At 30.7% G+C, this 26,192-nt stretch overlaps 1 protein-coding gene across 3 annotated transcripts in view; it reads left to right on the forward strand.

Annotated features, from left to right (window-relative positions):
• The window catches only part of LOC100203319 (aspartate dehydrogenase domain-containing protein), a 40,193-nt gene that overhangs the window by 11,321 nt on the left and 2,680 nt on the right, over window positions 1–26,192 (forward strand). The window contains exons 4-8 of one of the 3 annotated variants that reach the window (XM_065807210.1): window positions 12,622–12,765; window positions 19,114–19,219; window positions 19,299–19,419; window positions 19,520–19,671; window positions 19,825–20,210. In XM_065807210.1, coding sequence (XP_065663282.1) covers window positions 12,622–12,765; window positions 19,114–19,219; window positions 19,299–19,419; window positions 19,520–19,671; window positions 19,825–19,856 — 555 coding nt within the window. In that variant the 3' untranslated portion in view covers window positions 19,857–20,210. Of the gene's footprint in view, window positions 1–12,621; window positions 12,766–19,113; window positions 19,220–19,298; window positions 19,420–19,519; window positions 19,672–19,824; window positions 20,211–20,891; window positions 21,058–26,192 lie in introns of those variants that run through there. The other 2 variants (XM_065807209.1, XM_065807211.1) reach the window with 2 other exon arrangements.

Consider the following 26,192-nt stretch of genomic DNA (forward strand, 5'->3'; position numbering starts at 1 on the left):
CAACAATAACATTTTAGTTAACAACAGTATAAACATTTATAATCTAATCCCTTTGCATCTTTTTCTACACAACTCACATGGGCCCAACGCTGACAGCTTGAACACTGTATCCACACAGGACCTAGAAGGCTGTTTGAGAACTGTTTAAAGCAACTAAGACACAAGACATCTTCCTCATTACCATCTTTGTTTTTCTTGTTGCGGTTTTCTTTTACAGGTTGACTGGCAAAAACTTGCTTGTTTTAGAGTTACTTGAACCAGCTTCTTTGATAGAAAATAGTTTTTTATTTTTTGAGCTCTTTTGTTTTTTTTCTTTTGCTGCTTTCTGTGCCTGTTCCAAGGCTTATTTAACTGGTGTATCAGTTAATATAGGAGAAATTCGTTTCCGATTTCTGAACTTATTTACATAGTTTTTTCTAGGCTGAGCTTTTTCAACAGGCCTCACTTCTTCAGGAGATGGTATAAGTGAAGAGTTTAGAATAGCACCTGATGTGCTGTTCAAATCTGGAAAATTTCCTTTCTTAGATTTTGATTCATTTGAATTAAATTTTTTGAATTTTTTTTGTTTACAATCCACAGATGAAACTTCGTTGCTAGGTGTTTGTTTACAATCCCCAGCTGAAACTTTGTTTCTAGGTGTTTGTTTAGGGATGGTAAAATCCACAGATGACATTTTAGTGCTAGGGTCTGGTCTATCTGTTAAATATGATAACAAAAAATCACTTTCTGGAAAAATATCTCTGTTAAATGGATAAATACCTGTTGCTTGGAAACCACTAATTATGTTCCTTGGAGTTATAGCATTAGGAAGTGCTTTTTTTACTATACCAGGTATGTCATAGATAGTCATAGGTTGTTTGTTTACAGTAACTCATGCATCACATGCTAAGTTCACAAACTTTTTAAAAGGACCATAAACACTTCTATCTAATGGTTGTAATTTATGACTACAGTGTGCTGGAAAAGATAAAAGTGTGATACCATTTTCTTTACAAAAATCAAGTACTGCTGCATCAAGATTAGAGCTGTGGTTGTCAATCAATACCAGACAAGGGCAATCATTGGAACAACGTGCATGGATAGAAAAATGTTTGATGTATTTAAGAAAATTTGTCTCTGTTATCCATCCTGAAGAATGTGCTGATCCATCACATCCTATTGGTCCATCACGAATAAAGTGAGATTTAAAATTAACTCTGGGAAAGATAAAATATGGAGGTATGCTATTGCCAATTGCACTAACCGCCAAAGCCATAGTCACTAATGCTCCTCTTTCTGCTGATGTTACACGACCATCTGGCGAAAGTCTCTACGTGCAACAACACAATCAGGCCGCTGCACTGTTGTGATTCCAGACTCATCAATGTTCCAAATGTCTGAAGCACTTAATTTTAACCTATTCAAAACATTGCTTAAGTTGTCAAAAAATAAATTTACATTATGTTTATTAAAACTTGTGCACCGAGCTAAACTTGTTGCTTGAGGAGAGCGAATAGAAAGCTTTGGATGCCCTTTTAAGAGTCCGAAGAACCAATCACTACCAGCAGGTTGAAGTTCTATCCATGAGTGAGGAATTTTCCTGCTACAAGCAACAGCATATGTATAAGCAAACCGTCGAACTTCTTTAGGAGAAAGACCAAAGTAAATATCACTTGCTTTCATTAGGTATTCTTCAAGCATAACTTCCTGCTCAGGTTCAAATACCTAAGGAAATATAAAATATATATTACCATTAGACATAAACATTAAAATCGTATTAGGTATCTGTCCCAGTCTCTTAAAAAAATTCAAAATTTTAAATATATCAAAGCAGTATTTTATATTGAAGTATCTTATTAAATGTTTAAATAAATTACTGTACTAAACTATATTCAAATTTGTTGGAGAAAATAAAAATACCTGAAATCTTTTGGCATAGCCAAACTTGTGCCAGGGTTTTTTATCTAATTTAGGTGATAAATCTCTCCCTATAGCTGCGTTATCAGGCGTATGTTCTGCATTAGATTTATGTACTGTTGCAGTAACATCAAACTCAAGTTTGTTATCATTGTTAGAATTTGAAAGAATAACTTGGCAATCAAGTTCTACTTCAGTTTGAACTGAAGTATTAGATGTAGATGGCAACCTTTTAGATATGCAATATCTTCCTAGAGTCTTACGTGGTATATTAAATTCTCTACTAACTGCTCTAATTGATCTTTTTTTTTTTTTTTGTTATTCACCTCCTCAAGGCCATGAAGGCCACTACAGATGAGGAGGCTACTCAATAGTGGTTATAACCCTCTCTCAACTCTATAACTCCGAAGCACGAACCTCGACAAACAAGGCCGCTGCGCGGAGAAACAAGTTGAATGCGGTACTACCAGGGACGTGGTGGGGATCGAACTCGGAACCTCTCGCTTCTGAAGCGAGCGCCTTACCACTACACCACTACCGCATTTTATATTTTGTAACTTGTATCACTGCCAATAACATTGTTTCTTCTGACACTTTTCCATGTTGTGACTTGCAAATATAATTTCTTACCATTTTTAGGTAGGTCTAAAAAAAAATGCAAAAACCAAAAGTACATTATTTTATTACATGTTTTATATTTAACTATTTCTTTTTTATTTAATTATTTATATACCTGCATACTTATATATTTAAAAAATTACATTTTATATATATATTTTTTTAAATACTTATTTACTTTTAATCATTATTAATTTACATAACTCGTGCCATATTAAATTTATACATCATATAGAAATTTAAGTGTTAAGCATGAAAAGTTAAGTGTATTATGTATAAAGTATTAAATTTATATATGTAAGTATAACTAGTATGTAAAAGTTTAAATATCAATTAAATTTACATATATAAGTTATATTATATGTTAAATAATATATATAATAAAAGTATATAAATATATACAATATTTAAGGTTAAACATATGTAAATCTAAGATAAAATTACATTTTATAATGAGATAATTTATTTAAATTTAAATCTTATGTATTCCAGTGATATTTTCTTATGATCGACGTATAAAACCCAAAAAAACGTATAAAAACAAATGCCAATTTGTTTATGAGGCTAATTTCTGATCTAATATGTTTTACAAGTTTTAATACTTTTATAACAAAAACAGTTTATCCGTCACAAATTTACCCGAATTATTTTAAAAATCTACGGGGCATGTTGGCCACATGGCCGACGTGCCCCGGTTGCATCGGGCCAATCTGCCCCATTGTCATGTTTAGAGTATGAACAACTTTCATCTTAAACTGTCAACTAATTTTGTAGAACATTATATACTAAAATAATACTTACACTATAACCTTTAAATATGGCATTCAAATAATGCTGTACTGTCAAACGTCAGTGAGTATAAACACGTTAAACAAGTTTTTCAAAATTTACTTTGATGTATGAAAAATTATTAAAACCGCATTACTCACTCAAATATGGTCTGATAAATATGATTTTTTTTTAAAAAAAGGATTAAATTACTAACAACCTCACCTTAGATTCCCAGCTAGTTAAAGCCTCTAGCCTTTGAATAAACTCGAATGGGCCAACCTACCCCGTGGGCCAACGTGCCTCGGTCTCCCCTATATATATATATATATATATATATATATATATATATATATATATATATATATATATATATATATATATATATATATATATATATATATATATATATATATATATATATATATATATGTATATATATATATATATATATATATATATATATATATATATATAAAGTTGTTGCTTAACATAGGTTTAAATAATTAACAGATAGTGCAGTATCCAATAAGTGCACAGTAATATTCTTGGAGGTCAATTTATAAAAATACCGAAAGATTCTAATAAATTTAAATAGTTATAAAATTTGATTTTTTAGTTAATTTTAGTCTTAATTTGTTAAAGATAATGTAACTCTTACTTTCCAATAATGTACTCAAACTAAATGATATTTTTGTATTGTATTTTTTTAAATTTATTTAATGAAAAATATAGCAGAAACATGTGCTAAGAAATATAATCTTTTCTTTCACTTGATATTATAATATATTGAAGTTTATTCTCCTCAGGCATTTGTCGTGCAGAGTTTTAATAATGAATACAGTAGTTATATTTACAATTTGGTCTACTGTTCCACTACTAGGTAAAATATAGACATAGTCTCTAGAGGCTACATAAAAGAAAAACGAAGAAGAAAAGAAGAATCAAAAAATGAAAATAAACGAAAAAGCAAAATAAAAATAAAAAAAAAAAAATAATATTGAGAAATAATCTGGACATCTCGGTTTAAAAAACGATCGTTGTTCATTTTTATATTAAGTTCTAAAAAAAGAAAATCCTTTTTATTTGTTAGCTTTGAAATTTCGAATTCTTGGAACAAAATCTTTTTGATTTTGTGTTGGAATTCTACTATGAGCGTCACTCTCGTAAATTTGGACTTTTCGTGGAATGACCTCATTCTGTTGCAATATAATTTATATAAAAGCTCATTAAATATTATTTTACCAATTACAAAAACTATTTACAGAAGGTGATAAAGCAAAAAGAAAAGATTTAAATATGTTTTAGAGGTGGATGATGTGGATAAATTTTTCGGATGAGAGCAAATGTATATTTTATTAGTGGCTGTACTTTCTTGCATTTATACATCGTGTGGGGTAGATCTTCTTTTTTATTCTTACATTGGGGGCAGAGATCATTTTTTATGTATTCTCTTCTTTTAAATACTGAGTTAGTGGGTAAAACAAAGTGTATGAGGGTATACCTTATTTCATCTGCTTTGTTGTTGGTGTTGTTTTTGTGGATTGAGCAGAATAATTGCGACCATTCTTTTGCTGTGGTGTTTTTCATGCTATTTTTGAAATGATCTTGCCACCTGAAATATTATTCGGTTAAATTTGTGTTTTTGTAGTTCTTTGAGATGATGTATAAAGTTTTTGGATTGGGGTCGATAATACGAAGGGCAGGTCTATTTTTTAAGTGAATAGATGTCAGAGACTTGTTGTGATCGTACATTTGATTTTGAGTATTTATGAGCTGTTTCCATTGAGGCGGTAAGAGTTTATAATTTTTGTTAGGAGGAGTTGTTTTATACCAATTAGTTGATTTACCAGAAATCCAGGGATAAATACTTTTGCGATATCACCTAGCTTTATTACGTCGTTATTTGTGGATTCTTGAGTTGGTTTGAGAGTTTTATTTTGTGGCGTATGTATGGGTTATAGAATATAGGCTGCTTTAGTATTTCTTCGATTGTGAGATTTGTGTGGTTATTTGTTTTTCTGTATAAGCAACTCCATTTTTTTATAGTTTGGTGATAGTAAGGAGGGAGAGTTTTTAACGATTCTGTTGAGTGTGTGGTGAGAAAGATGAGGTTTCCCTGGTTGGCGTTTCTGTAATTTATAGTAAGCTGAATCTTTCCACGCTCCTTTTTCATTTTCATTAAAATATATTGAAATCCAACTTAGTTGTATAGATTGAAGTTTTTCCTTAACATCTATGATATTTAAGCCTCCCTTATCAACAGGGAGTTTAGATATTTGTCTTGTAATTTTTATGGTGCAACTGTTCCAAAGAAAACTTTCGATTTTTTGTTCTATTAGTTTAATTTTTCGGTCTCCTGGAATAGGAAGCGTCAAGGCAAGATGCCATAAGCTGTTTAATAGCATTTGGTTAATAATAATAGCTTTTCCTTTTATTGATAAATGAAATCTTGATATGAACTCTTCATCAAGTAACTTTGTTGTCCTTGATGCACAAAAAACTAACCTTGTATGTAGAAATTAGCTGCTAAATTGCTTGCGAGTTTGTTTTTAAAAGTAATCTTTATTCATTAACAAATCTTTTCATTTTTAAAATAGGGTAATATTGCTTGTGGGTTTGTAATTTATTTTTAATAATATAATTTGTTCACTTTTGTAAGTACATCTTTTCATTTTTAATATTGGCTAAGATTGCTTGTGGGTTTGTATTTTTTTTAAATCTTTTTTTTTAACTCTTTTTTTACTTTTTTAAAAAAAAATTTTTTTTTTTTTAATAAAATTGAAAAAATAACTTACAACATATCTTTTTTTAATATTAATATAAAAATATGCTACGTATGTGGGAGGTTGAAGGTGGCAAAGCAAATGAAATATTTGTACCTTATGTTATTTTAGTTTTATATAAAAAAATATCCTTTAAAAAAATATATTCTGCTCCTTTAATCAGGAAATACTCTGTTTCTTTAATAAGGATAAAAAACTCGATTTAATTACAAATGTCTTGACAAACGCATTGCTAAATATCGTAACTTTATGTAAAGAATAGAAAGTAGAAAATAAACTAAAGCAAAAACATTTTCTAAAAAATATAATCTTTTTTGTACTAAAAAGTAGAAAATAAACTCTTTAACTTAAATTTAATAGTTCAGTAAACTAAAGATTGACAGGTATGTTTCAATATAAATCTTGTGCAGAACTGTCAATCTTGAGTTTACTGAACTATTAAATTTAAATTAAAAAGTTTATTTCCGCTTTTTAGTAACAAAAAAGATTTTATTTTTCAGCAAATGTTTTTACTATATTATATTTGCTTTAAAAAGCAGAAAATAAACTTTTTAGTTTAATTTTAATAGTTCAGTAAACAAAAGATTGACAGGTCTATACAAAATTTACTTTGAATCAGACCTGTCAATCTTTAGTTTACCAAACTATTAAATTTAAAGTAAAGTTTATTTTCTGCTTTTTAGTACAAAAAAGATTGTATTTTTTAGCAAAATTTTTTTTTTGTTTTATTACAATGAGTTACGGTATTTAACAATGTGAATTAATGGACTACAGTACTACAGGCCCACACCACTATATTAATAAAAATAAGAATTAAAGTATTTAAACAAATTCTATGCAAATGTATTCAAAGTGTACATCAAATCTTTTTTTAACAACACAAGTGATTTCATTAATACAAGTGCATTTTAAATTTGTGAAAAAAGTTTTTAACTAACTGTACTTGCAAACCTAAATAAATTTTTTTTGATCCCAAAAAAAGTACTAGTAAAATAATTAAATGTTAATATAATTTATGTATATTGTATATATACTATAATAAATTAACTATTTTGGGGTTTTTATTCTTTCTGTTTTAAATTTTTATTTGTTTTAATCAGTAAATTAAAAAAAATTAAATTAACTATTTTTGAAAAACAGTTAATACTGTTAACAAAGAGTGCAAACCAGTGTGTGGTGTTTCTGGTCTGCAGTTTGTGTTAGTTAGTACCATCAAAATGTGGTGGGACTAACAAGCCTCTTGTGCAGAAAATTTCAAGATTAGCAAATTACTAAAACCTACTTAAATTTCTGGTTTGCAGCATAGGTTTTGACTAATTATTTTGTTTTTAAAGGTTTTGAGTTATTACTTTTATTTTGAAAGGTTTTTACTGATTACTTAGTCAGTTTGATGAAAATGAAATTGGTGAAGCTGATTTTTATCATTGCTAAAATACTTCCAATGCACTTTTTATCCCAGTAACTTTAAATTTGTTACTCTACTGAAATAGTTTTTGACCAGTTAGATAATTTATGATAACATATTTTATATCGATATGCACTACCTACTTGTAGCAAAAACTAACCTCAAAAAAAAACAAGCCTTAATTGTCCTTGACTTTGCAGATTACTATAGTTTTCTAATATCGGATGTAATGCAAGATTTCCACTGGAATAACAATCAGGCAATTTTGCCCCCTTTGTTGTTTATTTTTAAATAAATGAAAAACTTGTCTGTCAAAGTGACTGTTATATCAGACCATATAAGAAAGTTTAAGGGGAAAAAAAAAAGAAGAAAAATCTTTGATAACAAATGCAAAATTTCATCAGGGATCAATTTAAAAAAATCTTGTGTCAGGGATCAATTTAAAATAATCTTGCTCAAGCTCACTATTTTTTTTTTTTTTTAAACATCTTCGCTTCCAGCAAGGCTGCAGGCAACCACTAATAAAAGGTCAGAAGTTATTGGAAGAGAAAAGATAAAGATTGTAGAACAAGATATTGATTGATGGACGACTTAAAGGATTGCAAATTATATGAATTAGGAAAGCAAGATGAAGGAAGCGAATTCCAAAGTGCTGATGTTTGAGGAAAAAAACTATATGAATAAACATTTTTGGAGCACTTAGGAACAGTCACAAAAAAAGGATGAGACTTAATTGAATGACGAGTAACACGCGAATGAATTTTAGTAGATGGCCCATTATAGTATTTGCAGAAAAGAGAAAGAGAAACAACATTACAACGATGTGATAATGGTTGGAGGTTGGCTGCAAGAGCAGGTCCAACTATGTTTACAATGCGTTTTTGCACCTTGTCTAAAAGAGAAAAGGCATCATTAGAAGATCCGCCCCAGATATGGCAACAGTATTCCATAGAGAATACTGTTGCCATATCTGGGATATGGAGAATAGAATCCAGAGTAAGAAAGTGGCGAGCTCGATAAAGAGATGCAACCTTAGCAGATGCTAATTTTGCAACTGATTTGGTATATGGTAAGATTGGAAGTAAGAGTTAATCCTAGAAGATGAAGAGTAGATGACTCATCGAGTACATCACCGCTCATAAATATAGGAAGATCTAAATTATTGCGATAACGATTGGTTGAAAAAAATTGAGTTTTATCTGTATTGAAGTTCACCAGCCACTGTGAGCCCCATGCTGTAGCAGAAGTGAGATTCTTTTCAAGCTCAAATGCCCCCTCCAAGCAATCAGAGAGTGTTGGTTTCTTATCACGACAAGAGTAAATGGTAGTATCATCAGTAAACAATGCCACCTTAGATGTGAGAATATTTGGATGATCATTAATGTAAATTAAAAAGAGTATAGGCCAAAGATAGAACCTTGAGGAAACCCTGAAGTTACAGAATAAGAAGAAGAGTGCTGTCCATCGAGGACGACTTTTATATATATATATCAATAATCTTAAAGATGTTACCAGATACACCATAAGAAGACAGCTTATGATGAAGACCAGCATGCCAAACTTTATCAAAAGCTTTTGAAATGTCAAGAGCGATGGCCTTAATCTCTCCTCCTTTATCTAATGCATGATAAAACCTATCAGTTATTACTGTTAGCAAATCAGCTGTAGAACAAGAAGATCGAAATCCATATTAATGGTCAGAAAGTAAGTTATTAGATTCAAGATGAGAAATTAAGTGATTGTTAATTAAAGATTCAAAAACCTTGCTTATGGAAGAAGACTAATGGGATGGTAGTTAGACGAACCAGATCACTCTCCAGAATTTTTGAAGATAGTGATAACAGATGCCGCTTTCCAGCAGGCTGGAAAACAAGACTAATAAGCACTTGAATAGTTGTGAGAGTATAGACGACAGCTCTGGAGAACACTTCTGCAAGACAATAACGGGTATGTTGTCCGGGCCACAAGCTGTAGAAAGAATCTAGGTAGGAAATCACTTTAGATACAGAAGCTGGAATGATACAAATGTCAAGCAATGGATCAACTTGTTTTTTGGCAATATCAGGTAGAATGCAACTCGTGGAATCAAGAGATGATATTGATGAAAAGTTTTTAGCAAACAATTCAGCTTTGTCTTTAAGTAAGGTGACAAAGTCTGAACCATACAAGAGAGGTGGAATTAAAGATTTACCCTTATTATTAATACTATTAAAGATTCTCCAGAAGTCATGAGAGCCTAATTTTTGAGATTAGATACAAGATGGCCTAAAAATAGCAGGCTTTGGCGTTAGACAAAACCCTTTTACAATTGTTTCTAGCAGTAATAAACAGACATCTGTTTTCTGTAGAGCTGTTTTGCTGATAAATGTGGAAGTAACGGTTTTGATTGGCAATCACAGCAGTACAGTGTAAGGAAAACCATGGAGGAGAGTGAGGCTTGACCTGGAATTGTCAAGAGGGAACAAAAGAATCCATACCAGCCTGAATCCACGAAGTTATGTTAGAAGCACATTTGTCGACAGGAAGACGAAAAATTTCTACCCAAGGGCCATCAAGAAGAAAATCACGGAAAGAATCCCAGTCAGCTTTACTGTAGTTGTAAGAGGTATGATAGTAGGGAGATTCAGGTGATGAAGAAAAATGAGATATTAGTTTTAGAGAGATCAAACTGTGATCAGAAGCACCTAAGGGTGAATGTGGAGAAACTGAGCACTGACTAGGATCAGAAACAAGACAGAAGTTGAGTAGAGAAGGTAAAAAGGTAAAAAAGCGAGTTGGAAAGTTGACTATTTGAGTTAGGGATTGAGAAAGGCAAAAGTTGTGGGCTTTAATGCCTGCAGAGTCACTGATACTAGAGCCTAGCCATTCATTGTGGTGAGCATTAAAGTCACCGACAACAACAATATTAGCTGATGGATAATAAGAGAGGATTTGGTCAATATGATCAGAAATAACATCAAAAAGAGTGCAGTCTTGAGATGAAGGAGAGCAATATATAGAGCAAAGAGAAAGGCGATAAAGTGAAGTGGTGCTAAACAAAAGCACATGAAAGATTAGTCTGTGGATTCAAACCTAGTTTCACAACGAATGGGTGAATTCTTACGAATGTAAATGCCCAGGTTAAGCATGTGACTATTGGAGTCTTTACGAATTAAAGGAAGATAACCATCAACACTTAGATTGAAAGAGGAGACAGCTGAATTCAAATTAGTCTCACAAAGAACAAGTAGGTCTGGGGAATTTTGCAAGACTCAACAGAAGAAAACTTCGAAGAAGTGAAACCTATCATTCACTTATATTTGTGGTTACTTCGAAGACCACAAATATTAGTGAATGATAGGTTTAGAGAACTTGGTCATGATTATGGTTTTTTGTGTCTTATAGTTTTTGGTACTTTATTCATTTTTAAATTAGATTGAAGAACTTGATTCAAAGCATAAATAGTACTCAGAAACACTGTTGCCCAAGCAATTGCCTTATTACTACTAATAAACCATAAGCTGTAACAAAATGCTCCAAATGTGGCCTCCGCAATGCACACCAAAAGTACAAACAGGGACACCATCCTTGTGCAACATGGCACTTTTAATACTTTGATATTTTTCAGCTGTTGATGGAATCAGTCTCTCTGAGAGCTACCACAGAGTTCAGGAAACCTGACTACCAGCCGGCCTCAGAACCGTAAAGCTGAGTTTTAGAGCTGTACCCTCATTAGGAGATAATAGAATGAGTTGCCAAGTCATAAAAACAGAGACACAAGCAAAACCCATGCATTGAGTTGAGAAGAATCAGCATTCAACATCCTAAACTGGAAGCAATGTATTAAAATTACATCTGCGCCAGCCTAATAGATGAAGAAGGGGTGCAGGTCAGCAGATAGGATCTGTTTACCCCTTTAAGTCTTTGCCTAGGAGGCCTTCTACAAGACAATAACTGGATGCTTCTGCCCAAGATGAGTATTTTTATCCTAACATCTGTCCAAGATGAGTATTTTATCGAGACACCATCTCTAGCCTTTACTCAACCAAGAGCCCAAGGCAGGGGGTGTTTGAAGTCGGAGTTTGCATCTCCTAGCCTTTGCTATAAAGGCGTATCCTACAAGGCAGCAGGACATAAAGCAGATTGTACTGGGTTACATGTTACCAGTAGCAGGATAACCTGACCTGATGGTATGACAATGACAATTCATTACTTTTATGACAATGACAATTTATAACACTATAACAATTTATAACTTTTAAATGAAACTCTATTTAACTAAATTTTTTTTAACTGTTTTACCAGGAGTAGATCAACACCAAATTTAATAGCAATTTTTACTGTGATTTTTAAGATCAAGCTCTTTTAATTCAAAAACTCAAATATCAACTTTAGGCCCTGGCATTATGGAAAAAAAAATCAAGATTAAATTTTGAATTTTTTATTTTTTCCTAAATTTTCCATAGCATACTTATTATATTTAAAAAAATGAAATGTGAAATTAAGTTCTTTAAAAGTTATTAGCTGTTAATAACCATTAAATTTTTTTTTTTTTGCATTATAACATTTTAATTAGTATTTTTTCAAGAAGTGCATTAGATATTTGAGACATATTTTATATTTTTTAAATCAGGATCATTTCAAATTTTAGCAAAATCTGAAATGATCCTGAAGAACCTCCTAAAAACTTGCTCCATTTAGCGTAGAAACTTGTTTATTTTTATTTTTTATCTCTAAAATTGTTGGTTTTGGTTTGTAAAGACCAGCGTTTTTTTTTTTTTTTTAAAGTTGCTTTATATAGATTTCTTATCTTATAATTTTTTTTAAAAATATTGAAAATTTTGTATAATGAAGTATAATACATTCACAGTACTTACTACATTTTTGAATTATTGTAATTTTAAAAATAAACATAATAGTATGAAGGCTAACGTACATTTAATAAAGTTAAATTTAGTTTACTAATAAAAATCTAAATGAAATTTTTTCCTGCATGTTTTTTTCCAAATTAAGAAAGCCACTCATGCAGAAAGATTTTTGCAGAAATGTTAGAATCTTCTTCTTCATTTCCATTTTTCCATTTCCCATTTCCAATCTTCTTCCCCATTTCAAGAATAATTTTAGTATTTATATTTTATAATAGTTTAATATGTTTGTATAACTCTAAAGGTTGGTTCTCCAACAGCATTAGCAAATAAAGACTTGGAGGCTCAACTATATTCAGCTGCTAATAATAATGGATTATATGTTCCTGCAGGAGCATTTTGGGGTGCTGAGGATATTCAAAAAATGGCATCACAAGGATCCTTAAAGGTATTTTTCTTCTTATTTTGTTTGGGAGATTTTTTTAAATTAAACTTATTACATTAAAATAGTAAATAAAATTAAAATTTAATTACTCTATTACAACATTTTTTATTGCTTAATAAATATTTATTAATTTTTTGAATAATTTATCTTTAAAAAAACATATGCACCTACAGAGCTATTAGTTAACTTTTGTAGCAACAGAGTTACCATAACAGCTACTGAAAGTACCAAAAGCTACAAAGCACAATTTAACTATTAAAGCAAGAACTCTTCTCCTTGACTGCCCTAGCTTATTTTAACTGGTTTTTGGTGATGATTAACATTTTTTTTAATTTTTTTTTTATCTTTTCTTTTATGTTAATTCACACGGAGAAACAAGTTTTACATTATTTTAAGGATATGTCAAGTATTTTTTGAGGATATGCCAAGTATTTTCCTTTATTATTAAACAATTTGTTTTTGTCTGATTTTAACACAGCTTTTAATTCAGGATATCACAACTATATATCACAAATTTATATCACAATTTTATGACATATATAGCATATACCATTTTAGTAACAAAACAATGATTTTTTTAACTAGAGTTAAAATTCTAGTGTATGGAAGAGGAGAAAAAATAATTGACATTTAAGAAGTCTGTTACATGAACCTACCAAAAATTAATGTTGTATGACTCTACCAAAGCACTTATTTTCATAAGTAAATCTATTGATATATTTTGACTTTTGCTTTAACTTAAATTTTTAACACAAATTGTTTTACATACTAATCATCCTTAAAAGATATACGAATGTTAGGTATTTTTAAACAAATACCAAAATTTGTTTTGCAGTATTAGTCCGTTTTACATATATGCTACCTAACCAAACCTTCAGTTAATGTATGTGCTGAAGTCCCAGTAAATGACTGTTTTAGTACAATGTCACCTCTGAAGTTTAATGTCAATCACAATCTACAATAAAATCATCATTTACAACTGCCAGCTAGTTCATAAAACATCTCTAAAATTAGATCAGATGTCTGCTGTCTAGTAAGCGAACAGAGTTGATATTTGACTGGGGCTGGTGCCAAAGCCAGGTTTGATAAAATATAGCTGGAGCCAGGTTTGTGACCGGGGCTGCATAAACATTTATGCATCCTAAAGTATTTTTTTTTAATTCAAAATTCATGTTATATTTTGTATATATATACATATATAAACATCATTATGATCAACATGATTATTATAATTATCATCATCATCATCATCATCATCATCATCATCATCATCATCATCATCATCATCATCATCATCATCATCATTATCATCATCATCTGATCATCTTCTCTTTTGGAAAATACTACGCCATATAAATACTAAAGTTTATATAAAAATGAAGGGATATTGTATGCCAGCATCTAAATAAATAGGAAACGTATATGTTTATATCTATAATATGTATGCATAAAGCGCATCTCAGAAGCTTTTATTCTTTCCGGACTAAAAGTTTAGAAGCTTTTATTCCTACTTGAAAAAGTAGTACAAAGTTTGATAAAGTTGTTAATGAATGGATAGCTAGTTTGAAAACCCAAAGTAAACACTTGCCTTAGGAATTTAGTCAAAAGCGTAATATTTCATAAGTTTTAACAGGGGTGATAAATGATGCTAATTTGTATATACATATTATATATACAAGTATGAAGCGATATTGCATTTATAATTGTAGCATTAAAATTACAAGCATATGCCTCTAACATGTATAAAATCAAATTTGTACCTAAGAAAGCAATTTATTTAATGAATAAACAGATAGCTCACGTAAAAACAGAAAGCTCTTGTAAAAGACTGTTTAAAGGAGAACCTCACATGGCTGGCCATGTTTTTTTAGAAGAACATTTCTCAGCTTGTTTATTTCTGCTAAGATCTGATGACATCATATTAAAACTTCAGACTTTATACGTATATTTTTTGATATGAATACATTGTAGTTATACTCTTAGCAACAATGGTTAATAGAGCAGTTGGAACTTCATCCCATTCTTCATTCAACAATTAAAATGTAATTTAAAACATTGAATGAATAAAAATCGCCTTTAATTGAAAAATTTATGCTTTAAAACTTTAGGTTTCAGTATTTTCTATAAGTGTAATATATATATCTATATATATATGTATATATATATATATATATTTTTTTTTTAATTTTATTTTATAAATCTTTATTAAAATTGATTAGCATTACAAGTAATGAATTGTACAATTTTATCTGTCCTTTAATATCAATAGTTTGCTAAGAATACAGGGGAGGAATATTATTTATGCATCGAAAAGGCAGTAGAGCTTCCAATATTGCTTGGGAGGTAGAGGTCACTGACGCCATCATGATGGATTCAGAGGTATTTTTGAATAAAAGTTTTCTGGTAAGTAGTTGTTTTTGCGGTGTTAAGAGCATACGGGAATCTATTAGGGTTTCTGCTGTTGGTTTGAGTTAGTTTAGTAGTTATAGGATGGTATGGGTCTGCAAGGATCTTTTTGAGTGTATTAATACAGATTCTGTCAAGTAACTCTTCAATGTCAAAAATAATATTGAAGCTGCTTGAATTGGTTACATCAATTCCAATAATTTGTAGGGCATTTTTATGAAAATGTTGGATCTCTCTTTTTGCAGCAGCACTGCACGAAGTGAGAATAGGAGCACTATATATCAAGTGGCTAATAGGGTAAGATCGGTAGACCTGTAAAAGGTTTGGCTGAGTGTGACCAATTTGCTTAAGACGTCTGAGCAGATATGGTATTGATTTTATTTTGTTGTGAACTTTTGTCCATTGTTCATCCCAATCAATATTCTCATTGAGCATGATTCCAAGATATTTGTGGCTGCTGACTATTTCAAGTTCAGTATTATTGAGTACAATGGATGGTAAAGCTTGAATTTCGGAGCATCTGGGAATAATTCTTATGATTTTACATTTCAGGCCATTAAGTTTCATTCCATTTACCTTTGACCAAAGAGCGACGCCATCAACAATGGATTGAGGCAGGTTGGTAGGAAATTTATCATTAATTATATAGGTCAGTGTGTCATCAGCATATTTTTCGAGGATGGTTTCAGGTGGAAGATAGACGTTAATGTCAGAAATAAATAGAATGAACAGGATTGGACCTAGAACACTACCCTGAAGTACACCTGCTTCGATACATTTCCAGTCAGTGGTGTGATCATTTGTTTTAATTCTTTGTTGACAATTAGATAAGTAAGCTGCGATCCAAGAGGTGAGCCAGCTAGGTAGAATGTTCACTAACTTTAACAGTAACTTGTCATTACTGACAAGATCAAAAGCTTTTTCGAAATCAAAGAATATTGCATAAATTGATTTGTTGTTATCTTTCACATGACTCCAGTCCTCTATAATTTGAATAATAGCATCCATCGTACTTCGGCCTGGAAGGAAACCGAACTGTTTGTTAGAGACCCATATGTGCTTGGTGTGATGGACAATGAATATGGTAATAATACGTTCAAAAACTTTACATAATGCGGATGTAATGGCAATTGGTCGATAGTCATTAGACGATTGTGGGTTAGAAATTTTTGGAATCGGTGTTATGTTTGCTGATTTCCATTGGTCAGGTAGGTAACTGTTTTCTATAAGGCGGTTGAATAGGATGCAGAGTGATGAGGCGATTTCAAAGCGAGCAGATTTGAGTAAAAACGGAGAGAGATAATCTGGTCCTGAGGAACCTGGTTTGAGTTTGCTGAGTTGGTTGACAATGTTATTAAGGGTAAAAATGGGGGTAGTAGGCGGGTTTACCTCTCAGTTAATGAAGCATGAGAGGCTGGGTTGTTTCTTGCCAGTCCAAACACTTTGAAAATAATCATTTAATTGGTTTGCTAGTGTCTCAGAGATAGGGGTTGTGATTTTACCTTTATCAGCAAGACTGATTTCACGCCAAAAATCTGTTTTTCCAGTAGTGAAACGCCTGTTATAGGTTCTCTTTCTTTTGGTAATTAGTTTACTAATTCGATTTGCAAGTGCTTTCCACTCTTTGTAGTACCCGGAGAAAAAGAGTTGTTGACGCTCTTTTATAAGGTCTTGAATAAGTTGTGTCATCCAAGGCTTAGGGTTAACGAGCGTTGTTGATTTTAGAGGTTGGCAGATGTCTTGGGCAGAGAGTATAGAATGATAAAAGTTGTTGCAAGCAACTTGTATTTCATACGGTGAATCAACTAAGATTTCAATATTGGTAGATCGTATCAGTGCAACAGTGTCAGCAATTCTACCTGACCGGTAAGCAACCTTGTGGGGAACCGGGCGAGTAGATTTATAGAGATTTAGAGGAGGTTGACTAACTACAACAAGGTGATCTGAATTACCAAAACTAGGAAGAGTATTCGACACATAGCATTTAGGGGCGTTAGTCAAGATGATGTCAAGAATAGATGTTTTTCTGGTGGAGTGTGTGTTGAGATGAATGAGTTGGTGAGAACGACAAATAAAGTCAGTAGGGCAGCCATTTAGATCCCCTGCAAGAAATATTAGTGGTTTATTGCCGATTGTGCAACGAGTTATGGCTGGTTCAATGAGTTGTGCAAGTTGATAAGATGCATTGCGCTGCTCACTTTTAGACCAAACCGGGATATAGGCACGTATAACTAGGCAAGAAGAGTATCCTCGGGGGAGTAATTTTGGGTACACACGAGCGATTGTTAGTTCGATTTCTTGTTTAGGCACCAAGTTAAACGAGTAGTCTGTAGTTAATTTTATTTTTTCTATTTTATCTGAGTATTTTTTGTTTATAAATATAGCAGTACCACCACCCATGCGATCTTGACGTTCAGTGCTTATGCAAGTGTAATTATTATTGATTTGAGAAAGAATAATTTGTTTACCGCTGGGGTTAAGCCAGGTTTCAGTTAAACAGGCAATGTCAATGTTGGTATCTATGAGAAATTGATTAAAAATCTCAAGATTTTATCAGAGCTAATTTTTTGTTAGTAATGCTCTTGAGTTCTACAACAATAGGCCGACAATTTGATGCTTTTTTTGTGTTAGGACGCTTGGAGAAACTAACATCATCATTGGTAAGGCCTATAACGTTTAGGATCTCTGTGATGCAGGGTAACACTAATGGTGGTGTTTGGGTGACATTTGCTACGGCCACTGGTTCTGGGACACCAAATATTATTATATTCTTTTCACGTTTAGCTGCTTGCTTTAGTTCGACAAGGACTTGACCGATTTGTGGCGATGATTTTGGCTTGTTTCTGACAATATTACTCCAGGATGGCTGGTGTGGGCTTGATTGGGTGGCTGGTTGAGAGTTGATTTTGGTTTCAATAACTGCTAATTTCTGTTCAAGTTTTTTTATTTGGTTGGCTTGCAGGTTGATAGTAGCTTTCTGTTCTGAAATGATGTTAAGGAGCTCCATCATCCAGATATCAAGGTGTGCAATAGACGGTGCTAAGTTTTTAATGGCTGAGTAACCATTTGCATCAATTTTATTAACCATAATACCTTGCACAAGATGAAGGAATGTTAAATTATGTGCTTTCTTTATATTGCTGTGATGGCAGGAGGGCTACCACCCTGAATAACAGTGGATTACCTCCCAATTGAGAAATATTTAAATATATATTATACCTTATTAACACAAATAGAACTGTTAGTTTTTTGTGTTTTTTTCCGTGTATATATATATATATATATATATATATATATATATATATATATATATATATATATATATATATATATATACATATATATATATACATATATATATATGTATATATATATATATATATATATATATATATATATATATATGCATATATATATATATATCTATATATGTATATATCTATATATATATATATCTATATATATATATATATCTATATATTTATATGTATATATATTTATATATATATATATATATATATATATATATATATATATATATATATATATATATATATATATATATAAAAGTTTCATTAGTTAAAAAAAAAGAAAAAAGAAAGTGTTCAATTTGATTCCAGTCCAGTGATTGACATTGAAATTTGAGCCAGAAACCTCTGTTACAATATACTTGTATAGAATTGTGTTTGAGGTTAAACCTTTTAGTCAATGCTTACGGGAACATAATAGTTTTGGAGACATTTTGTTCCAAAAAAAGTTCCTCATAGTATTTTGAATATTATTTTGTAACCTATTTTAAACTTTTATTTATAAAACAAAATAATTAACTATGTATTGATCTAACTAAATTCTTGTTTGGTGTATTTTAAATTTTTTTAAGTAGTTGTTTGTTTATGTATGTTTTACATCAAATAAATTTTTTAAATCTTTTTTTTATGTCCTCAGGCTTTGAAGGTTACAATGAAAAAACATCCTTCATCTTTAAAACTTAATGGTGAGTTGGCAGAGATGGTTAAAAATATGTCTACTGAAACTCTAGAGCTATATGATGGTATGTCATTTAATAATAGTTAAAGGTTCCTCCTTTTTTTTTTTTAATAATATTTTATTTAAAAATTTAAAAATTTTAGGACCTGTTCGCGATTTATGTCCACTTGCTCCTTATAATGTAAATACCATGGCATGTGCAGCCATAGCTGCTTCAAATCTTGGTTTTGATAAAGTACAAGGATGCTTAGTAGCAGATAAAAGGTATAACTATTTCTTACTATAGTTTTTTTCGGAGCAAAAAATGGTGATTTAATAGTAGTATTGTATTGTTTAATGTTTATAACATTTAATGTTATAACAGATTGGCATGTCATATTATTGAAATAGATGTTGTTGGACCATCCAATAATAATGGTGATTGCTTCACAGTTCGAACGGTTAGGACGAATCCGTCTCAGACTGGAGCAGTTACGGGTAATGAGACATATGCTTCATTTTTGCAAAGCATTAAAAGTAAGAAAATTTTTTTTTATTAATATTTGTTTTTTGTGATGTATTTGCTAAAGTTTTTGTGATGTATTTGTTAAAGTTTTTGTGATGTATTTGTTAAAGTAAATTTCATTAGTTTTTTTTTCAATAAATATAACTATAATTTAATAACTATAGCAAAACATCTAAAAGTTTGTAAAACTAAATGAAATGGTAAAAATACTCTCAGATTGGAAATAAACATTTTCAAAAAGAGAATGAGGTTGTTGGAGATTTTTCTATGTTCATATCCAGAAAGCTTTAAAATCCTGATTGTTGATGCAAAAAATTAAATAAATACTTATATTGAACGGTCTCCATAAAAAGAAATATTTATTCAAACTTTATTCCGACAAGATGTCGTTTAATCATGGTATTATGATTTATCTTTAATACGTTATAATTTTTATTTTGTTAGCTTTATTATTTCTATTATACTAACGTTTTTCGGCATGGAATTACCAATAGGATAAAGAAAATCCAAAAAATTTCTGCACTGGCTTTGAGGTTTTTATATATACATTTTTACAAATTTCTAAAAAAATTTTGCAATTCTCGAGAAAGTTGTTTATTCTATATTTACAATAAATGTTCTTAAAAATATATCTTTGCAAAAAAATAGTTAAAAATTTTAATAATAATTCTTACCAAATTATTATGCAAAGTTAATTTTCTTTTTGAAAGTTTCTATCTTAAATATATTTTAATTTGGCGTAAAGCATAAATAACGGAAGACCACTATTTATTTTAAATAACTATCTATTTATTATTATTATTTTATTTGTAATATATATATATATATATATATATATATATATATATATATATATATAATATATATATATATATATTCAATTTTATTAGCTCAGATCATTGTCAAATTTAAAATAATTTAAATTAAGGTAATTTAAAGGTATATAATTATATTTCGTCCATTTTTGTATTTCAATCAAAATTTAAAAAAATGTCTTATTGTTAAGAAAACTGCATCACAAAGTTTTAAAAGAACTCAGTAGATTTTCTTGGTTACAATTGGAGAATTTTTTACTTTAATTTTTTATGCTAAATGTTTACACGAAAATCTGCTACAAGTTCGTGAAAGTTATGTCATTTGACATTATTTTTGCTTTTTATAATGTTATGATTTTTATTTTTAAAAGCTATATTTTTGTTTATTACGAATTAATTATTTATTATTGTTGCAGGAGCAAGGCGCAAAGGACCAGGCGTTCATTTATGTTGATACTTGTTTAATTATCAGACTGAAATAAAGATGCTCTAGAAACTTGAACTTTTACAAGTTAAATTTAGCATTAAAATTATGTACATTAAAACTTTTTTATGATATAAAATATTTAAATGTTTCTTTTATTGCATTTTTTTCAAGTTTTTAGCATTTATTTTTATTTTCTGATATTGAAATTCTTCCATAAAATACGTACACAGGTATGGGGGAGGGGCTTGCCCAAAAACGTACAGATGTGTATAAAAAAAGGGAGGGGGAGTGTTAAAAACAGCGAGTACGTACGCGATTTGACTATCTCTCGTTCTCTATCTTTGTTAAAAAAATGATTTTTTTTGTTGAAAAAAACAGAATTTCACGAGTTTAAAAAATCAATGTTATGGTATTTAACATAGAAATGTCGAATTAACGAAAAGTTTTTTGTAAAAATTTATGTGTTGGGAAGGGGTTTGATTTTGTTATAAATGTTTGTACGCAGACGGAGGAGAGGGGGTTGGGCCTTAATTCTCTTGCCGCCCTTCTGTGAAATTTCCCTGCCGCCCCTGAAAATTCAATAAATATAATTGTAATTATTACCGGAAATAATAAATAATTAAATTCGAAAATAATACATTGCAATATTAAGTTTAAATTTCATACAACATGGAAAGGAATAATTTATTTACATAATTTTTTATTCCATAGTGCAAATTATATTTTTATATTAGGTACGTAATTTTTTTAAATTAATCTATTAAGCTTTGTTATAAAACTTTTGATTAGTCTAGAAAAATAAATATCTTTAGCAATATGGTTTCAATCGATAGAATTTCTAAACCTAAATGTCTATCGACGTCATTGTTTATCGTAAATTTTATAAGTTATATAAATTTTTGATTATGAAAAAAACCAGGGGCGTCGCCTTGGAGGGGGTAGGGGGGGGAGTCTCCCCCTCCCAGAATCTAGAAAAGAGAAAAGTTGGGAATTTCCTTGCTACGAGTTGGGACAGTTGGAAAATCGGTGATAAAATCAAAAAATATTTTCTAGTTAAATAAAACTAAAATATTTGCAAAAATCCATCAAAGATCAATTTTTTTGACTTGGACAAATAAATTTTACGTTTATTAAACGGCTTAAGGATCATTTAAACCAGTATCATGACCGAGATGAAAAGAATGACACGAATATTATTAACTTGGATACTACTGAAGTAAGCAGTGAAACAACAAATTGGACTTCACTCATGGGGAATTTGGGTGTTTTAATAGATAATCTTAAAGATTGTAATGACATTTATAAAAAATATTGTAAAGAAGAATTAGTAAATGAAAAATTCGCTGCAATTGAAATTGTGAATGCAACAAGTTCTGTGATGGAAATGTCAAAAAATGTTTTGAAAATAGGAAACGCTTTTATAAAAAAACTCGATACCAAAGCTCAAAATATTATAATTGACAAATCAGATTCATCAGCATTGATAAGCCATGAACCAGGTTTACGTCCACATACAATTACGGATAATCAAAAATTGTATTTAACCCAGTTAGGGCCACACCAACCAAAACTTGCTAGATTCCCAAGTGACGGTAAAAATAGATTTAATCCCCAGTGGTACAAAGAGTTTGAACATTTAGAATACAGTACCCAGAAGGATGCCTCATTTTGTTTTGTCTGCCGCCTTTTCCCCAAGGGTGTTGGAAAGAAGGGAAAAACTAAAGATGCTTGGATAAATGTTGGGGTGAGATCTTGGTCCAATATGAAAAGCTTTGGGAAAGACAAACTTGGAAAGCTTCAGGCGCACTTTACCTCTCAAGCACATAGAGTTGCATTAAGTGAATAAAAGTCGCTTTCTTATGAAAAAAGGGCATATAGATTACCTTATTGATAAATCCAATAGACTTGCTCTAGTAGAAGAGTAAAATACAGAGGTGCAAAATATATAAAAACTGTCGAATTTCTTATCGATACATGCAAGACTTTGGGAAGCCAAGGGCTAGCGTTTAGAGAATCGGACAATGCTAATCAAGGTAACTTTGTTGCAGTTGTTAATCTTATCTCTCGTTACAATCCCACACTAAAAGCCTGGATTGAAGATAGAGCTCTTCGTCCATATAGAGCTACATACACGAGTCCATTGTCTCAAAATGAAATGATTAGTTTAATTGCAACTGAATTAAAGAGTAAGATCATTGATGAAATTAACAGCTCCATTTTTTTTTCCGTGATGGCCGACACTACTCCCGATATGTCACATAAGGACATAATGAGTATAGTTGCGAGAACAGCCAGTGTATAACAGCTTTTCAGTCGTATGATTACGCGAGTTCAATGTCTGGACAATTTAAAGGAATACAAAAGTATATAACAAAAGAAGTTGGCCATAATGCACCTTACATACCTTGTCAAGACCACAGAACAAACACTGCTCTTGAACATGCCTGCAATGTTGATACTTTAATACGAGAATTGTTTAATGTCCTCGAACAGTTGCATATTCTCTTCACATCAAGCACAAAAAGATTTAGTTATTTAAAAGAAAAACTTGAAGACATTGACATTGCAATACAGCTTGTAAACCTGTCTAGAACAAGATGGACCGCACGAGCAAAATCTGTTAAGACATTAAACCAGTGTTTAGAGAAGGTTATTGATCTTCTTCAGAGCATCTCAAATAATAAGATTTTTGATACTAACACGAGAACTAAGGCAATGGGACTTCTGAAAAAAGCAACAACTTTTGATTTCATTATTACTCTTTTCTTCATGAAGAATATCATTGAGAAGATAAAAATATTAACAGAAATCTTAGAAAGTCCAACCTTCAATGTCATTGACAGTATTAATTAATTGAAAGTACTGCCAAGAACATACAAAATATCAGTAACGATACAGAATAATTTGATTGAAAGTGCAGTAATATTTTCTACGAAATTACACATTGATGCAGAAAACGATTACGAACGACACCATAGATTAATAGCAATGGAGATGAAAGCTTTTTACCGGAAAGAATTCAAAGAGGTTGACTCTCTAGCCATGGGTTTAACCGAAAACTCGGTAGCATCAAAGGAAATATTTGCCCCTATCACCAAAATTTTTAGTATTCCGTTAAATAAGAATAATTTGAGTATTGAAAACTTAATAAAAGCAAGCAAACATTTTCCTCCTGGATACAAGGATCATATTTCAGACATTCATGTGCTGAAAGGCCAGATGGAAATTTTGATAGATATCTGTTTAGAAGAAAGTGATGAAGATTTTAAGTCATCAAGAACATCAGCCAAGACGCTGCAAGACATTTTGTACCATGTTGTGAAGTTAAAGGATATACTGAAACAAGCCCATAAACTATGCATTTTTATAATCACAGCTGCTCATGGTGTAGTATCAAATGAGCGTTCTTTCAGTCAACTCAAGATTGTAAAATCACATCTGAAAACAACAATGAGTGACAAGAGATTGGATAGTCTCATGCTACTGAAGTGCGAAAAAGATCTTTGTAAAGCAGTTAACCCCGAACATCTTGTTAAACGATGGGTTCAGTTGAAGAAACGTCATATTAAAATCAAATAGTAGACAAAAAATGATAGACTGATGATAAAATATTGTGCGTATAAGTTTTGTAATTCCTTTGTACTAACTCATTTCCGTTAAATTTTAAACTGCTATATATGCTGCCAGAATGGTTTGTAAAGTTTATTGAATTTGTAAATTGTAACATTTTTTAGGACTAATACAGTTTCACTATGAATGGGTAAAACTTTTAGACGTTTTTTGAGTTGAATATTTTGTATATATGTAAAGGAAGCTATGTTTTGTTAATAGAAGTTAATAAATACTGATAATTGGCAATTCATGAGAGTGTGTGCAGTGTAGTATAACAATCAGTAGATTTTGTATATAGGACAGAAATTGATTTCTTGAATTCTTGAATTATAAAAAACAGTTGTGAAAACTATGTTAAGCAGTTGGGAAAAACAAGGTTTCTTCCCATCCCCCCCCCCCCTGGAATTTTCTCACGCAACGCCACTGGAAAAAACTCCTTACTACTTACAGTGACAGGTATTGTTATTGAAATTCGCATTGCAATCCATGTGTATGGATACATATCTTTATGCTTTTTTATAAAGTTTAAAACAAGAATTAGAGTAATTTTATTCCTAACTATTTTATAAAGAAAAGGTTTAATGCTGAAAAATTTAACACAGAGAAGAGTTCCATATATGTCCGATTTTGAATTTAATGTAAGTTTACTTTGACAGGGTTCATAGCACTCAGGGAAAACTAAGGAAATGTTTTGAAAATTTGGAAAATCAGTAAAAACCTTAAAAAGTCAGAAAAGTTTTTCTGAACATTTCTAAATCAGTAAGCATTTTAAAAATAACTTCAAGCTGGATATTAGTTTTATATTAAAAAACTAGCTAAAAGTTATTTTGCAATATCCAAATTTTGAATTTTTTGTTATTATTTGGAGTTAGCATAATTGAACTAATAAAATAAGAGATGTAACTCGACCTTGATGACTTTGCTTAAAGTTAAAGTCAAGGTACAAACAACGTAAAACATGACGCTCTTTAAATGGCTGTGACTCGTTACAGGCCATAACACGCAAAATCTAGAAAAAAATGTGGGGTCCGATATTATCTTTTATTAAATAAATGCAGAAGATCTTGAAAAATTTTTGTTTGATTTGTTTATGGTTTTACTTTACTTAGTCTGTTAAAAACAAATTAGATTAATCTTGCGGACTGGGGACATAATGGTCATTAGGCTTGAAGCTTTATAGAGGTCATTGACGTAAATAAGAAATTTTATAATTCCTAATATTATTCCCTGGGTTATTCCACCTGTTAAATCAAACAAATTTCTCTACCAATTTGAATCAACATAGACAAATTGCTTGCGATTAGTTAGATGGTTTATAATACATTTTAGAACGTCATCAGTTATTCTCTAGTCTTGTACTTTGTTTATTAGAACTTCATGATCTATTGTATCAAATGCTTTCGCTAAACCTAAAAACTCCCAAAGTATATTAGAAATTTTCGAACGATTTAATTATATTTCTTGAAAACTAAAAAGATTATTCTTTAAGACATATGCATTAATAACAATGTTTCCACCGATATCATCCGGGCCAACGGCTTTTTAGGTTTAGGAGCATTTTAAAAGTACATTCAAATTCATTAAAAATTCAAAATTCAAATTCATAAAAAATTAGCTTGAAAGAGTTAAGATGTGATTTTAGGGAGAAAGAAAAATATTTAAAAAATAATCAGTTAGA

Source organism: Hydra vulgaris, chromosome 10, assembly GCF_038396675.1.
Source record: "Hydra vulgaris chromosome 10, alternate assembly HydraT2T_AEP".
In the NCBI taxonomy this organism is placed as follows: domain Eukaryota; kingdom Metazoa; phylum Cnidaria; class Hydrozoa; order Anthoathecata; family Hydridae; genus Hydra; species Hydra vulgaris.